A 17,846-nucleotide genomic window follows, 5' to 3' on the forward strand; every position below is an offset into this window, starting at 1 on the left:
ATTTCAAACTCGTAGAAAAGAGACATTTAAATGCAACAAAGAAAAAACAAGTTTGTTGTTTGAAAAACAAAACTATTCAGTAAGCAACCACAGATGATGGCATTACTATTCCAACACAATGATATAATACATCACAGTGAGACCAGTGAGTCAGTGTAATAAAACGTATGCTGAATCCGAGGTCTGACTGTATGAGGAGAGATGTCTCCCTCTACTGGCTGTAGAGGATACAGCATGACTCAGTGCAGAGTTAAAAGTTATCATTGCAAAAAAAGCATCAAAACTCAACTTTTTTAGAGACTGGATATAGTTTAGTTATTAATATTAATATTTTATTTAATTTTAAATAATCTTAGTGTTTTATTTATTGGGTCTGGAAGTGTCATGCTTAGATGTGTGAATAAAAAGTTGTGATTAGATAGATAGTTTATTAATCCCGAGGGAAATTCAAAGCATCCAGTAGCAGGTTACAAAGACGTACATGACATGAAACATTTGTTACAAATTAAACCACAAAACCGTGCAGGAAAAAATAAATAAATACATGTGCAATTTAAACAAGAACCTTTAAACAGTTGAGGAAAATCTGTAATTAGACCTGAATATAAAAAATAAGAATAAAAAAGTGTTGACCTTCTGAAGTTGTGTTGTTTATATATGTATAGCAATTACATCCTTTTTTACTTATTACTTATTACTTTTCATATTAACGACCCTGTGTCTAAGCGAAGTTTGTATGGAGCTGTAATTTTGTTTATTAGTGGAAAATGGATCTTAAAACTCAAAATGGAATGACTTTATTCTACATTGGGGTGGGCTCTGAAATCCAAATGGTAGAAACAGAGGCTGGTTGTCCTGAGACGCACCTTTATGACCCGTATGATCCCCTTTGATGATCTTTTCCCATTTTAGCACAAGTTAAAGAAAGGAGATTATTTTAAAAAAAAGAACAAAACGATTAATTTAACACTTTCTTCTTGGTAGATTTACACTCTGCATTATTCTTCTGACATTTCATATCGAAGAACTTCATTACTGTGATGCATAATTTGAATAGCAGTGACCACGGGCATTACCAAGTAGTTTGTGCACGGCTGATCTCACACTGCGTGGACCGGCTGAACTCGCCTCGTGCCCGAGCTCTGCACACCAAACTACAACTGTTTATATCCGTGACGCAGTGAGACGTGAATCTACGTGTGGTGCAGCCTGCACGCACACGCACAATCCCTCAGATTAGCGCCTGACCCGCAGGATTTGTTGTAGAGGCACCTGATTCACCGGGATTGACGAGCCGAGGCAGAGCAGGGAGAATAATCTAGATTTATATTCATATTACACTGCAGCATTTTCCACGCGATTCCTATTGAGTGGATACATTTTTACGCATGGAGAACTCCAAGAAGCAAGACCTCAGAGAAACAGTGTCTAAGTGACCACAGCGGTGCCATGGCAGGTTTTACGCACAGCGCAAAGCTGCCAGTCGGAGTGTTTGATAAACTTTTTGGTGGAGTTAACATTTCTCAGTAACCACCTGAGGTCTGATAATGTGTGATATTCATACTGCCGGTCGAAACGTCTAATCCCTGCCTGATTACCGCTCACAGATGGATTGCTTCCTGTCGAACAGCCTGCTGACATCAGGGCCTAGTCATATTAATTTAACCGCTATGCTCGCGTCTTGATTACATAATTGAGGCCGTTTAGGGCAGCCCAGCATCACTTTGTAAGACCCCCATCGTCTCCCCCCCCATTGGTGCCAACATGAGGAGAGCTGTACTGAAGGAAGCAGCCAAACGCTTTCCCTGGCTGGCCAATGTCACTCTGTACGGGGGCTTATTTGCCGGCGGTGACCTTGTGCATCAGCTCATGGCTCAGAAGGAGCACATGGACTGGAGACATACTCGCAACGTGGCCATTGTGGCAATCAGTTTCCATGGAAACTTTAATTACTTCTGGCTGCGAGCTCTGGAGAGGCGCTTCCCTGGGAAGTCAGCAGGGATGGTTTTCAGAAAACTGCTGCTGGACCAGAGCTTCGCGTCGCCTTTGGCCACCAGTGTCTTCTACACAGGTAAGTGAACACAAAACACAATGTAAAGAACCAAAGCATTTAGATTTGGTTTCTACAATTGGCCCTTGTCATAAGATGTTTTCCATGCAGAGAATACAATCTAATCCAAATACATCAGATTAACTATAGCAGTAACTACACTACGTTTTGAAAGTCACCAGAACCTTCTGACCAAAATTAGTTTTATGTTTTAAGTATTTGGTCTCGTCCCTAAAACTGAGTCCTAAATCGTCAGGATTCATGGCTACCTGGTTATAATCTTTAGTAAGGGTGGAAGACCCAAAAGTGAGCCGATGACATTTCCCATTAAAGTCTTCTGTCAATCAAATACCACGCGGGCCAAGGTGAAAAGTCATTACGCAACTTTTTCCCTGTGCGTAATGTCCGTGCGTAAAGTGTGCGTAAATCCCTCCTTTGTCCTGCAGGGGTGAGCTTCCTGGAGGGGAAGGAGGACATCTTTGAAGACTGGAGGGAGAAGTTCTTCAACACCTGGAAGGTAAGGAGGGAAGAGAGGAAGGAGGGAAGGGAGGAAGGCCTCTGAAGCAAAGAAAAGTCACCTTCGTCAACTCTGCCACGAGCTCACTAACAGATTAACCTAGTTTGTGCCACTGGTGCTTTCTGTGGGGTGGGGTGATTTAATCGAGTCACTTTCAGAATATGTAGAAGCTGAAAACTTGCCGAATGTAAAACTCTGTGTCATTCCAACATAAGTAGATATATAAGTCATAAGTCTTATCTAGATAATGTATGAAATGACCCCAGATGTTTTGGGGGATTATCTGTTTACACCTGACAGCATGTGCACATTTTTTACAGGGCAGAGTTCTAGATCATTCAGAAATCCACTTGCTTGTACTCGGCCTCCTGACGTCTTTCCACAATAGAGCAATAGCTCTTTTGGCCAATAACAAACCGATATGTAGACACATTTGACAGAGAGGACAGTAATTCATTTGTCAGTCAAATGTAAAAACAGAAAAATGTTAACAAAGCAGCTGTGAGTACTTTTTCGTCTTGTTTTTTAATACTCCATCTGACCTAAACCATAAAGGACTTCTGTGCATAAATAATCTAGATTTGCCTCTCTTGTTCTTGAAGGTGTTCTGTGTCTCATCTGATCTTATTTTCACTTTCAGACTGGACTCATGTACTGGCCGTTCATGCAGGTAAACAGAAGGGAAATGTTCTGTTTTGTGCACATTAACACCTCGCTTTTGATTCTGGTTGAAGTAAAAATGGAAGAGAGACATCAATCAAATATTTTAACTTTAGTCAAACCCATTACTTCCTCTGATTAATATGTTTCATGTTGATATTAAATACCTTAAGTTTTTCCATTTTATTCAAACAGTAAGTAGAGTGTAGGCTAACTGTGAGGATGAGAACATGAAGCTTCAAACCAAATGAAAGAAAAAACTATTTTAATAGAAAGACAAATCTGATTCAAATCTCAATAACATTCTGTTTGTCTCCACAGTTTCTGAACTTCGTCCTGATGCCGCTGTACATGCGGACGGCGTTCATGGGCTGCTGCGCCTTCCTCTGGGCCACCTTCCTTTGCTTCTCTCGGCAGGATGGCGATGGCACCGCCGGCGTCGCTCTGGCCTTCGCATTGGACCCCCGGAAGACCCTGGAGGAGATACGCGAAGCCAGGCTGGCCCGGAAAAAGCAGAGGAAGCAGAGGGAAAACTGAAAAGAGGAGGAGGTGGAGGACAGCACTTCTGTTTTTCAGGCCTTTCAGCATCTGTTGCAGTAAAGCTTGGTGTCCACTTTATAGCTGAACCAGCACCTTTTAACTTGAATTCATGGAGAGATTAAGGGCTGAGGAGGAGATCAACATCTGTCACAGATGCACAAAACAATTGACTTTAATGGAACCCAAAAGCTGCGGTAGAACAACAACACTGAAGTCAAAGTTTCTTGTGTTTAAAACAAGACAGTTCACAGACACAAAGGCTAAAGGCTTCTTCATAGCCCAGGTGTTGGATGAAATTACTCAATTCTCTTTCAGACGCTGCACAGGACAAAAAGATTACAAAGTCATTTTAATAACAAGGGTTCATCCTAAGAGGAAATGTGGCATCTTCACTACAGATTTCAACCATAAAATATTTTGAATATTCTGATTTATGGAGACCAGCAACTCTGATCGATTAACCCTTCAGCAAGGGTCAAATGGTTTAAGTGGGATTGATAAATAGGATGTAAGGTGTACGTGCACAAGACCGGCAAATTGGCTGCAGTGAGGTAAGAATGATCTTACCTCTGAACTACAAAAGGGGTTGGTTGAAATCATTTAAATCTAATGGACGTCTTCCTGTAAAGGCTCTCTCTGTTCTGCTGGTGATGCTGGTTTCGACGTGTAGTGAAGCTCCTGAGATCAGATTTAAGGGCTCAATATTTCTGATTTCTACCAGCTGTGCCTTCGCTCTGAGACAAGATTGTCCTGAAGAAGCATCTGATCGACAAGACAGCTCCTAAAGATAGTCACCAAAACAAGTTGTGTGTATGTTGTTTTTGTGTGTGTACCACTTTAAATGAGGTTTCTCGTCTATTTTGGGGTGCACTGGTGTATCAGGCTGATTGCACAGAGCGAAAAGTCTTTAACAGGTGATTTCTAAAAGCTTGTTTTACAGCATATTTAATCATAGACGTCGGTCATTTATTTAAAGATACAGTAACATTGACCCAGAGTGTTGTTCAATAAGGAGAGTTAACATTAATGTGGTGCTATAATGAATTAAAAGTCAATTGTTTTATTTTCAGTATTTTCCCTTGATATCTAAAAATCCAACGTTAAGAGAAAAACCAACAATGTGACAGAAGATGCTCAAAGACATCGAGTCATATTTCATGAACCTTTATGAGAAAGGCTTTAGTTTTGAGTTAAAGTTACTTTTCGAGGATGTCACTTTTTGCCATTTGAAGAGCGACAGGAAATGTTGGGAGGAGGAGAGAGAGTGGGGGATGACATGCAGCAAAGGGCAGAGGACGGATTTGAACCCATGGTGGCTGCGACGAGGACTGTAGTCTCTGTACATGCGGGGTGCAACATAACCACTAGGCTATACGACACTCCGTAAAAGTTACTCTTATGGTCGACAATAATCCATTTGTTTGGGATTATCTACAACAGTGGATTAATCAACAACACAGTATGTATGTGTGTGTGTGTGTGTGTGTGTGTGTGTGTGTGTGTGTGTGTGTGTGTGTGTGTGTGTGTGTGTGTGTGTGTGTGTGTGTGTGTGTGTGTGTGTGTGTGTGTGTGAGTGGTAATCCTTTGTTTGATGTTAATCTCTGTTTCTATATGATCTGATTTGTTCTTTTTATGTGAAACTTTTTCACACTGCCGTCTTGACCAGGCCTCTTCCTGATTTAGTATCTCAACAGGAATACTAAATATTAAAATGAGACCAATGAGGGCGCCGGTAGCCTAGTGGTTGGTGTGCGCGCCCCATGTACAGAGGCTTTAATCCTTCCATCAAGATACCTGGGTATGGATCCAACCTGTGGCTCTTTTCCTGCATGTCAATCGCCTCTCTCTCTCTCTCCCCGGTTTTTGACTCTATCAACTATCCTGTCTCTAAATAAAGGCAAAAAGAAAAAATACTGAAAGTAATCTAAACTTAAAGCTCCTGAGAGGAACTTTAGATATGTGTTTTTGGCACCCCCTGTGGACAAATCTATACCTTTTATATCTTTGCTTATCTTGTCCTGAACATGCATAAGTACAGTTTTTTTTTTTTAAACAAAAATATCTCCCAGTGCTTTCTGTAAAGAGTCACAGATATATCGCTCATTGAGAATCTTTTGGTGGAAAAAAGGTAAACAAAGGCGGCCGTGTTATCGTACTGTTAATCCCCTCATCCGACACCTACCCTGTGGCAGCAGTATCAGTCAGTAAAATGACAACAAAGAAATAATCTATCTTGTCACCGGTGATATCGTTCGCTTTTGTAGCACAAAAAGAGGCATCAGGGTTCATTTCAGTCTGTTTCATATCCAGCTAAAAAACAATCCTCACAGGAGCTTTAAACAACAGAATAAAAAAGTTAACATTGAATTTTAGAGATTTATTGATTATAAGGAAAATACTGAAATATCGTCACATATTTATGTTGCATAATCATCTTAGGCCTGAATCAAATTGAATAGTTTGAAAACACATCAGAAATCCTGCTCTTAGGATATTTATCAGTGCATCCCACTCGTGTTGTGTGTCTCCTAGTTTGACCTGTGAAGCTGCAGTGTTTTTGACCCTGTCCTCTTACTTGAATTAAAAAACATAGGTTGCCATCAGACCAGATACCTTATCATGTCACTTTCCTAAACTGGACCCATAATTTTCTCCTATTCAGAGTAAAAATATTGATCTAATTAACCTTCCTTCAACGGTAAATCGGTTTGGACACATCTCTTCTGTAGATACGTTTCCCCATGTACCAAACAAAAATAAAACCTCATATAATGCTCAATTATGTTCTGAACTTTGTCTGAAAGTCTGTTTTGTGATATTTTGTCGATTGGTTTACAGCCAAACGGAGAAAATAAGCTATTATGATGATTCACTCAGGCATCATCTTGTCTCTAATTTCTCCATATTTCTCCAAATGTTGAATTATCCCTTTGACCAAATTCCCTCAGAGGTTCAAGGACACATGTTTGTAATCTACTGAAAAGATTCATGTAGTCCAGATATGAAGCAAGGGCAGAGAGGATTGGAGTGTGTGTATAACAGCTTTATGCCCCAGTGATGGTGCGTGTGGATTAACCAGGATCAGATGGGACCGGTTAATCCCTCTGAAAAGGACAGACCTCTGACCCCCAACGACAGGAAGTGAAATTCCCCAATCAGAGTTAAGGATGGTGTCAGGTGTCTCCGCGCTCAGGCATATGTTTAACACAAACTTCTTTACTTACAATCAGAGAAATAACAAAGAAATGATACATCAGATGCAGAACAGGAAGCAGGTGAATGTAAAATAGGATGCTTTAATTTACAATGTTAAGGCCTTGAGGGGGAAAATGAATGCTAAGGAATTCATCTTTAAAAGAAATAATTTAATACATAATTTATTTTTCAGAAACCTTTCTTTTTGCTGATTGGGTCTTCCATATGTTTGAAAATAACCACGCTGCATTCACTGCCTCCTCGATATTTATTTATTGACTGTTCATTATACTTAAATTGCAATGCTTGTTCTTGTATTTCTTTATACTTTTAACATAATTTATGTTAATTTTCATGCACCAAAACAAGAAAATACGAAAAAGAAAACACAGATTCTGAATTTAAAAAATTACCTCAAATATGAACAAAAGAATTTGAAGATGGGACACCCTACAATCAAGGAGAGGTGGTAGAAATTGAGGACGATAAAGCATTTCTCATGCTTCAACTTTTGTTATTTTGAGGCTCAAGCTAGAATCTGGACTCTGATAATATTGGGTTGGTTTATTATGCAGCACACATATAGACAAATCTTTAACCATTGATTTAAAACTTTTAAATTGGGATTTTTTAAAAAATCTTATCTCTAAGGTAATTTAACTAATACACAGTTTTATCTTGCTTAAAAGCTGTTATCGTCCTCTTGTAATCCATCAAAACGTCTAGACTGCAGGCAGATCCCCCCCTCCGTTCAGACTCGTTTCTCTTCTCTGATTGGACAGTGAGTCCGATCCCGCCCATCAGTATTCGATTGACAGGCGACTGACAAATAGCAAAAGATGACGAGGCTATCATCTAACTTGTGATTGGTCGATGGCCCAGGACAATATGAATGGCAACATGTATTGTTCGACTTCTTCCCAAGACACTCGCAACTTTGTGGTTGTGAACTCCGGGTAAGTCTTCTTACACTTTTCTTGAATCGGTTTTACTTAATATTTAACCGACAAAACGTAGTCGGTAACACAACACGGGTAAATAAAGAGGACTTTACCGTTAAACTGGACAACCCGGCGTCGAAAGGGAGCTAACTGTTGAGCGTAAGTTTCCGTTGATATCTCAGCTGGGATTTAAATGGTTAACGCTAAACTCCGTTAGCTAAACTAGCTAACTTATTTACATCAACAAGCTTTCTTTTAACTCTCTTCTCCTTTATTGTATCGTTTTGTTGCTATGAGCTTCCTGTAAGGTTTATAAAAACAGGTGTTACTTGTGTTAAACCACATTAAGCTAGAAATTAACCGTTATCTATTGTGTGTGTGTGTGTGTGTGTGTGTGTGTGTGTGTGTGTGTGACGTTTACTTTGAGTTCCCCTTTTTTTTTTTTTACGTTCAGCTGGCTCCCACCAGACTCCGTTGAATTTCGGCAACTTTTTTATTCTATGTCTTGCTTAAACTATAATTAATTTAATTTGAGTAAATTAAGTATATATAAATTACAAATAGAATATATTGGTTAATTCGGCATACATTCAGTATTTGTGGGAACATTATTTAAAGCATTTTGGGGAGGAAATGTCCATCACTGCTCAGGAAGCATATCGTTAACACTATGGTGAGAGGTGACGACCAAATGTTTAAAAACTGAGATAAAGCTAAAACATTTGGCGTCGATGTTTCACTCATATGCCGAATTAAGTGTGAAGTCCTAATTAAGCTATTAAACATGTTTTTATAATCACTAAGACATGTAGTTTAATTGAGTTACAAGAAAGATAAATTGTCCTATTTTTTTTAACTGAATTCCGACTAACAGGAAGTTGTCTGAAATATCATGTTTTGTTTGAATCACACAGACCAGTGTTGAGGTGTCACAGGAACAATCCGCTCTTCACCTGAGCTTTACCTGGCTTGAGATGGGGGATCCAGAGCCTCCGGAGTTTGAGTCCCTGGAAGAAGAGCTGGAGTACTGGAGGGAACAGGCTGCCAAGCACCAACAGAGGTGTGTGTCTCAGTCCCACTCTTGAAAGTTGTTTTTAACAGACCGCAATCAATTTTCACTGCCTCCTGCATTTTCCTAATTCTCATCTGGTTTAACTTTGCACACGCAGTAACACAGGATTGTGTATTGACACTGTTAAACAAAATAAGAATACATGTCTTGGATTAGTTTACCAGCAGTGATTACTTTTTGTTTCCCTCATTGCATAATGCAGGAATTTGGGCTTCTTTCATCTATCCTTAATAATTTTACTTGTGGGAGCATGCTGTAGTGTTTTAGAAAATGCCTCTCCCACAGTTGAATCATGTGGTGTCTTAATAAATGGATATAAAGAGCCTCAGATTGAAAAAAAAAAATGCCCCTCGAGTCCCGACAATGACTGTTGGAAATGTTTATACAAGACTTGCAGACTTTACAGACAAGAAAACAAACAACAAAAGAAATGGTTGACTAAATGGTCAAAACCTTCTCAAAATGCATGCATTGCATAATGATATTGCTCAGGTTGATATTTATAGGATTTAAAATTGCAATCACAAGTTGCTGTCCATGTAGAAAAAAACCTGAACTAGGGCTAAACAAAAAAAGAAGGGTTCATGTTGTTTTGAAATTTGAGCTTAAGATGAAATCGGTAAAACTCCCCAGCTCAGGAAATTGAACCATCTGAGTAGCAAATTGATTTTAGGGCCTTAGAGAATCTAAAATATTTTTTTTATTCCTGTTATGTAATTTGATATTTTGCTTGAATAAGGTAAAGTCTTGTGCCAACAGGAATCTATCTTTCAGTACTTTGGGGGATTTTTCATAATCGAGTCTGAAGAAAATAATTCTTAAGGTTTTTCCTGCTCTCCAGTTCAGTTGAAAGTAATAAGAGACTGTAGAGACTCCTGCAGGATAAATAATGTGAACTCGATGTGTTTTCCGAACAAACACGTTTTTGTGATGTTTAGACTTTAGTGTTTAATTCATACGATCCAGAGCTTCCTCCGGTTTGGTGGGAAATGTTCGGAAATGGTTTAGAAAAATCTGAGACAGCATGTTATTGTTTTTCTCCAAACGTCGGTGTGATTACAGAAAATCCAAACTAATAAATCAAACAATTGGCAGTGATTGCTTCCAGACACAAAAAACATAGGCTTTATATTCTGTGTGTGTGTGTGTGTGTGTGTGTGTGTGTGTGTGTGTGTGTGTGTGTGTGTGTGTGTGTGTGTGTGTGTTTGTGTGTGTGTGCGCAGTGCAGAGGAAGCCCAGGAGGAGCTGCAGGAGTTTCAGCAGATGAGTCGGGATTATGAGGTGGAGCTGGAGACGGAGCTGAAACAATGTGAGGCGCGAAACCGCGAGCTAACTGCCTCGAACAACCGCCTCTGCATGGAACTGGAAAACTACAAGGTACAGCGGAATTAATCAGTAATTAGATACAGGGGAACATTTTTTAAATCATGCGTCCCCCACTTCCATAAATAACACCAAATCATTGCATGCCAAATAAATACTCCTGAAGGCTCCAGAGAATTTGCAGAAAATAGATTTCAGATAGGGTTGGAACTTTCCCTCAGGTCCTTCAAGACAACGCTCTGAAGTAATCAAAAAAAAACATATTTAACTGTGATGTGAGGCTGCTTTGTCCCACTGCTCCTAAATAGATGTATAAGTTGTGTAATGTGTCCTCCTGACCGACGACCCTTGAGGCTTTGAGAAGTATCTGTAAAAGCAGCCATTGCCTCTAAATTTGTTCTTATGGGCAAACCCAGAGGCAAGGAGCCGCTATCATGGTTACATGGTTATTTTAGATATCATTCAACCTACTTAAGGATGGTTGTGGGTATTTGACTGGGGATTTCCATATTATCCATCAGCTGATAAAAGCAGCGTTTTATGCTTCATGCTGGCTGTGCTGCATCGTTCTCTCATCCAGGCGCACACACATGAACACACAAACACTTTCGCTCTCACAGAGGATTGATTCAAGGCACAGAGAGGCAGCTGATGACTGTCCGTATCTGGAGGGGATGGAAGTTCTACCTCTAACTGTCCCATTTGTGTTTGCCCCCTTTTCTCCCTTTATAAAAAAACGTGTTGGAATCAGAAATAATTAATTTGATTCTTTGGGAGAAAATGGGTCATGTTACAGTTGCTCAACCAAAGGCTAAAAATATGAGCATGGAGTAACTGTTAGAAGTGGAAAATAGCAGTTTAAGAATTAATATCGTGGTTTAGAGCTGCAGTGTGTTGTTGTCACATTAGAAATTAATTATTTTAAATTATAAATTAACGGGAGGCAGGCAGCTAAAGAGGTGTTCAAATCAAGCGTCTTCTGTATGAGTTGGTGCAGGATGAAGCTGAGGTCGTTAGCCCGTATGTGTCACTGGCTCAACAAGCCAAAGAAGCACTCGTTTTTTTTTTAACCTTCCACATTTTCTAGGGCTTTATCTATATCTTGATGTGACCTTTGCGAGGAGAGAAAAAGTTATTTGCCCATTGTGTCATTTGCTGCTTTAGGTATTTTGTTGTTGTTTAGTTTCTGTTGAGCTTCAATGAACTCTGTAGAACTAGACCAGTATCATGCCATTGATTTATGTTCATATTTAGGTTGATTCAAACCAGTGTGTGCAATGTCCTGCTACTGATTTGCTCAATTAAACTGCTAAACTTCTTGATGTCATTTAACTGTTAATATTGCCCGTTTGTACGGACAGTAATAATTATTATCCACGATGTTTTAATGCAGGCGTGTTTACTAGTGAGTTCTAGAATCAGTATTACTAGTGTGATGTATTTATTGGTGGGAATCGAACATTTCTGTGCGTAGAAGTAAGGGAAATACTAAGAAAAATATCTAAATCTTAATTTTAAGTCATATTGCTAAGCCCCATTTTGGAGAGGCATTTTAGCGACCACACTTCAACCTTTGTCATGGAGATCAAACAGCGTTCAGTGACAAAGTAAAACATCTGAGTTATTAACGGTTTTAGGTTTATTTATTTATTTTGGTTTTGTGCCCATTCTGTCGTCTTAACGCTCATATTTTTAGTAAGCTTCAGTTTAGATACATGTACACAGTAAGGAAGACATATGAGGGTTTGGGTTGAGACTGTTATGTGAAGTTTAGAAAGGTTTCCACTCACTTCCACAACAGTAACATGTTTCCATGTCTGACAGCATGTATGACCAGTATGCAGAGACTTCGAGGAATTCAGCTGGAGCATGCTGAAGCTTGACACAGTGTCCTGTTGTCCGCTCCTGCAGGGAGTCAGCTGATGCAGCCTCAGCAGAGAGAATTATTTTCCATTTCAGAGCGTTAATGTGAATAAATGTCCATCACTCAACATGTGGTGCAAATCAAGATCTTCAGCAACACGCCTGCAGGGACTCGGCACAGGTCGGCTTATGTCACTGAACCTTTGAAGGGGTTCTGTTTGTTTATCGTGTTCTTTCTGTGTGAAATGTCAAATGTTCTCTAAGCTTGTCCTTTAAAACACATGACGACTGTTGCTTTGGTTCTTTATAGAGAAGTCAATGTCCGCTTTCATTGGATCGATACACTTCACTAACATGACATTTAAATGGTTCTGCTTTTAAATATCTCTTTGGAGTCATGCTTTTTAATTAGATTTGATGTTTATGGAGTCATATGTACCAGTTCCAGTGAAAGACCGACGCTGAGCTGGCTAAACACTGAAGCTTCAGTGTCCACGACTTGGCAACCTGCATGCACATCGACTCTAGAGAGGAGGAGGAGGGGTGGAGACAGCTCTCTAGAATGTTTTGAATTTAAACTGCAGTACCCATTTTAAACACTAGATGTCAGAGTTACATATTGCTCCTTTAAATATGCAGAAAAATGGCAAATCAGTGTACAAGACAAATGTATACATCATGTATACTCTTTAATCCTACCATAACTCTCTTTGTTGTTATGTCTCCTCCTGACTCTGTGGGTTTTGTCTTTTTTTTTTTTTTGTCCTCCTGCAGGAGAAGTACGAGACGCAGCACTCGGAGGCCTACAGGCAGATCTCCACCCTGGAGGGAGACCTCTCAGAGACCACGGCCGTCAGAGACCAGCTTCACAAATACATCAGAGAGCTGGAGCAGGCCAACGACGACCTGGAGAGGACCAAGAGGTCAGAACTTCACCCAACACAAAGAAAACATCTGATTGTATAACTCCACTGAATATATGACTCATCTTGATACTGAAGACGTTAAAGCAGGGTTCAGAATCTGTTTGAGACAAATGTAGCTATATTTACAGGATGTAAGAGAAGGGAAGTTTAAATATACTAAACAACAGCTTGAAAGGTTCTTTTGTGTTTCTAAAATACTTGGATGAATGAAACTCCAGAAAGAAAGCAGGGACCGGAGGAGACAACCAAAAGAGTTTTCTATCTTTGTGGCAACCTCATGTGAGGTATAGTTCCCCGAAAGCTTCACTAACAGCCTTTCTTTCCCCGTGTCTGTGTTTCAGGGCGACCATCATGTCCCTGGAGGACTTTGAGCAGAGGATGAACCAGGTCATAGAGAGGAACGCCTTCCTGGAGAGCGAGCTGGACGAGAAGGAGAACCTCCTGGAGTCGGTGCAGAGGCTGAAGGACGAGGCCAGAGGTACAACTTGTTTTTAAGGGCTTTAACTTTGTTGTGTGATGTGATGGTTCAAAGAGAGACAGCTCGTTCTTTCTCAGCTAGCTGAAGATTATACTATGTAAATACGATTTCATCAGATATTTCTGCGGTTAGCTCGATAACTGAATGCACCACTGTTGAGTCTGTCCTCATCGAGTTTCTGTCTTTGCTTCTCTCATATTTTAAAGAGTTAAAGCCGCAGTTATTGCTACTCGAGGCAAAGCTTAAAGTCTTTGTTGGATGGCAAATAATCATTTTGGTATGTGTGTGTGTGTCAGACCTGAGACAGGAGCTGGCTGTGAAGCAGAAGCAGCAGGTTCAGGACAGAAAGCCGTCGCTCACAGGCGGTGCACTCAAAGAGCCTTCAGCATCCACCTCCTCCGCGTCATCCTCAGCCGGTCTGCCCACCCCCCCTCTCACCCCTCCAGACAAAAGAACCGTGGACAAAACTGCGTCTTCGTGCTCTAACCAGCCCGTCCCCACTGCAGCAACTACCATCGCTACGCCATCCAGACCTGCAGCCTCAGCAGAGGCCTTCTGCACCCCGCCGCCCTCCATCAGCAGAGGTCAGCTCATCTGTGATGTTTTCTCTTTTACATTCAGCCTGGTTTAAACTTCTCTGTTGAAGAGCTTCACTGTAGTGACCTACGCTGTTGTTAGCATAACATACTCGTGCATTCTGAAATACTTCAGCATTGTGATTTCTATGCTGGTTTTATCGGTTCCTCCACATTCTGTTTGTTTGTGTACAGGAAACCATCGTGACTGAAACAGAGCGTATAAAGTTGGAGTTAGAGCCAAACAAATCAGTTGATCATACTGGCTTGTAGCTATTTTCCTTCTGAAGATTTTTGAAAACGGCGGCGTTACCGGAAATGTTGTGAATGTAGGAAATACAAACTACCCAGCAAATCAATCACACGGCTTGTGGTTGTGTCGTTTATTTGATAGGACAGCAGATAGAGTAGGATATTGGGGCGAGAGGGGGGGGAAGGTTTGTAGCCGCCATACACGGGGCACAACAGTGTCAAAAAAAGTTTTTATTTTATTTTTTATGTATCACAAAAACATGTAAATGTTTGTTGAGATTTGCTGATGTTTGATGTTTTCTTGTTTGACGTCATCTTACATTTGAGTGTCTTTGTATTGACGAGGTGATTTTTGTTTCAGCAGGTGAAGGCCTCTTAGGGACTCCTCTCACCACGTCGGCGAGGATCTCTGCTCTGAACATCGTCGGAGAGCTGCTGAGAAAAGTCGGGGTAAGTACCAATAATCTAAAACCGGTGTATAGGATGCAGCCAACCTTAAATAGGTATTAAAAGTGTGCCTTATACAACAGATTTTACCACTACAGTGCAACCTCAGACACCCAACAAGGGCTGTATAACGCCAATGCTTTGCAGAAACTTTTTTTTCCTGGACCAATCAAGTGAAATTGGATATTTTCCCATGGCTAACGTCTGACACACTCTCACATCTAAAGACAGTTTGTCAGCAGCTCACAGAGTTTTTAGTCACTGACGGAGATTTAGCAAAGACCGGGGATCATGCAGGGTCACTAACTTCAAGACTACAGCTGGATTCCTTTTTAGATAATTTCCCATCATGCACCTGGTGGACATTTACAGCTGCAACTTTTGAGCAGAAAACTGAAAAGGAGGAGGGAATAAGAAAGCCTCTTCAACATGTCCCCCTCTTTGTTCCACGATAGAGGAGAGGAGAAAAAGGTGGACAGAAAGTGCTGCTGCCCGAGAAATCCAGAAACGTATGGCTCAGTTAATTTCCCTGGTAACACTTCCTTTGCCTCCCCGCCATGTTTACTAGTTTGCAGCTTCTTGAGAAATACTGCCTGGATTGAGTCTTATGATCACCTTACACCCACTCGATCGAGATCACAGGAACCCACCTCGACTCCAGCAAAACTCTGCAGATTTTATTCCCACTTTGGACATTTGTGTGTGACCTTAAAATCCCTTTAAGTGTTTTTAGGTGTAAGACCAGCATTACACTCGTTAAACAGAAACAAAGTCATGCCTGATGATTTGACCTCCTGGGTTTAAATCAGCTGCTGACTCACATCATGAGTGGCTGCAGGGGGGGGCTTCACTCTGCTTCTCTTCTTGAAGAGCATGAAGTGTTCCTGCTCTGGAGCATCAGGGTTTATTTATTTTATATTTATCTGAGAAGTAGCATCAAAGAAAAGTTCATAAATAGTTGTTCTACATAAACGTGTACATTCCTTCCTCAGTGCTTTTACACTTCAGACTGAGAACGTATCTGTGCTCAGACTTCAGGGTCATGAGACATGCCCTGAGGATTGCATATTTAAGGTCATCAATGCTAGCAGACTAAATCGAATGAATATATGTCTCTGTTTTCTCGTAGAACTTGGAGTCAAAGCTGGCATCGTGTCGGGAATACGTCAACGAGCAGACGACTAACCGCAGAGGACACGCTGGTGGACAGGGGGCGCCGTCGGGCCAGAACACCTTGTCAGAGACGCATCCTACAAACGGCCTCTACAACAAGGGGTGAGGGCTCAGTCCTGCACTGCTGGACCTGCTGGATATTAACTTGTAAAGGATGAAAATGTCTTGTGGGGAAAATTTGCTCGATTAAGATAAAAATTGTATTTCTGCTCTTCGTCTGGATTGTTCCAAACACGTCTATTTCTAGCGATGTTTGACGTTTTTTTTTTAGCACATCAATGTGTCTCAAAGTTGGAGTGATTGGTTGAAGCAGGAGCCGCTGATGCACACGAGCCCTCTGAGTGTGTTCTTTGTGTTTTTAAAGGCTGGTGAAGAGGTTAGACTTCGGAGCGGGATCCAAACTGCTGCTGTGAAAAGTGAAAAAAAGAAAAGAAAAACGTCCTAAACCTCCATCCTGAATCCTCGATTGCACGCTGTCCAATCCCCTGCCTGGATCTCCTTTACGTGTGACGGTACAGTGTGTGTGTTTGCACATCAAACAGGCAGCTCTCACTACGAGCTGCGCTGATGAAACTGATGGAAACGTTACTGAGAAGACTTCGGGGATGTCTGATTCAAGCACAGAGTTTCTGAACGATTTAAAAGAAAACAAAAGAAAACAGACTTCTTTCAGCACTCGCACTTAGCTTGAACTAACCTTCTGGACTTGTGCTGTTTGTCACCACCGCACCTGCTTTGTTTGATGTTTTTTGTGTGTGTGTTGTTGCTCTAACGGTGGGTTAAGACTGAATTTGAAGCACATTTTATCGATTTAACGACAACACAAACAGTGAAGGAAAAGACTTGACGACTTGATGTGCATGTGTTGCTTTTGTAACGGCATGAGAGAGAGAAACTACAAACATGGGTTACACAGCTTTCCACTGCGGAAGACTTAGAAGTCCTGTCTCCTTTCTAACAGTGTTGAGCTGTCAGTTTAAAACTCTTCTTCTCGTCTGTGTTGTCATCCAAACTGCTCTGCGAGTAGCATCATGAGTTCTTCTGCTCTTTGACTGCGATCTTTAAACACAACTGAAGGTGACGTCTAACAGCCGGAGAGAAGAGGGAACATTTAGATAAAGATATTTTTTTTAAAATAACTTTTTAATCTGTTTGGTAAACACTTTCTTCATGAAACTTTGAGCGTCTGCTTTTACACAGTACTTCTCCTGTCAACTCAAGTTTGTCAAACAAGGTGCGGAAACAGGCCGAATCTTATGAAACAAAAAGCTGATTATCACTTTTAGGATAAATTAACTGACGGTTGAAACACATGAATTAGTTCTGTTATTATAAATGATTACAGATAAATTAGACAACTTGGCACTGACTGCAGATAAACATGGACATGGTAACTGATTTGCTCTCAGTAATGATCTAAAACCAGCTTAGAGCCACAAACAAGCTGAGCAGCTGCGACCTGCCGAGTCTGCTGACGTGTTGCAGAAACACAATTAGTTTTTCTCCTTTGCGTCTCTAATAAAGGAGCTAAAGATGACAGAAATTAAAACCTCCACAGTGGCCGCACAGCACAACTTAATGAGGAGAGAAGTGTTCCAACGCATCACTTTGTATTCAGGTACTGCATCGTTGCACAGACTAGTTTACTCGCCGCTGCATTTCTGATGGTATTTAGTTACATTATTTGATTCTAGTTTCTAGAAACGATGACCCGGAGGAGCCTTTGAATCTCTTAGAAAGTAGCTCCTGGGACTTCAGGTTGTGTTTATTTTAGGTGGAAACAAAGCGATAACCTCTGATGAAGCCAATGCTGAAGGGTAAAATCCTGCAGTTT

At 40.8% G+C, this 17,846-nt stretch overlaps 2 protein-coding genes across 3 annotated transcripts; both read left to right on the top strand.

Annotated features, from left to right (window-relative positions):
- The first annotated feature begins 1,226 nt into the window (after positions 1–1,226).
- On the top strand, positions 1,227–5,679 carry LOC132954480 (mpv17-like protein). Its single transcript, XM_061027034.1, has 4 exons — positions 1,227–2,071; positions 2,497–2,567; positions 3,208–3,237; positions 3,549–5,679. The coding sequence occupies exons 1-4, from the start codon at positions 1,765–1,767 to the stop codon at positions 3,762–3,764; spliced, it is 624 nt and encodes a 207-aa protein (XP_060883017.1). The 5' UTR covers positions 1,227–1,764; the 3' UTR covers positions 3,765–5,679.
- A 2,133-nt stretch (positions 5,680–7,812) lies between these two features.
- Positions 7,813–17,138, top strand: LOC132953911 (nuclear distribution protein nudE homolog 1-like). 2 transcript variants are annotated; one of them, XM_061026277.1, is made up of 9 exons: positions 7,813–7,918; positions 8,818–8,963; positions 10,199–10,352; positions 12,936–13,084; positions 13,429–13,565; positions 13,862–14,149; positions 14,754–14,842; positions 15,969–16,114; positions 16,377–17,138. In XM_061026277.1, exons 2-9 carry the CDS (start codon positions 8,878–8,880, stop codon positions 16,423–16,425), a joined length of 1,098 nt encoding a protein of 365 aa, XP_060882260.1. In that variant the 5' UTR covers positions 7,813–7,918; positions 8,818–8,877; the 3' UTR covers positions 16,426–17,138. The 2 variants fall into 2 exon arrangements, with proteins under 2 accessions (XP_060882260.1, XP_060882261.1); XM_061026278.1 differs by having other exon boundaries at positions 14,757–14,842.
- The last annotated feature ends 708 nt before the right edge of the window (positions 17,139–17,846 follow it).

This window comes from Labrus mixtus, chromosome 20 (genome assembly GCF_963584025.1).
Source record: "Labrus mixtus chromosome 20, fLabMix1.1, whole genome shotgun sequence".
In the NCBI taxonomy this organism is placed as follows: Eukaryota; Metazoa; Chordata; class Actinopteri; order Labriformes; family Labridae; genus Labrus; species Labrus mixtus.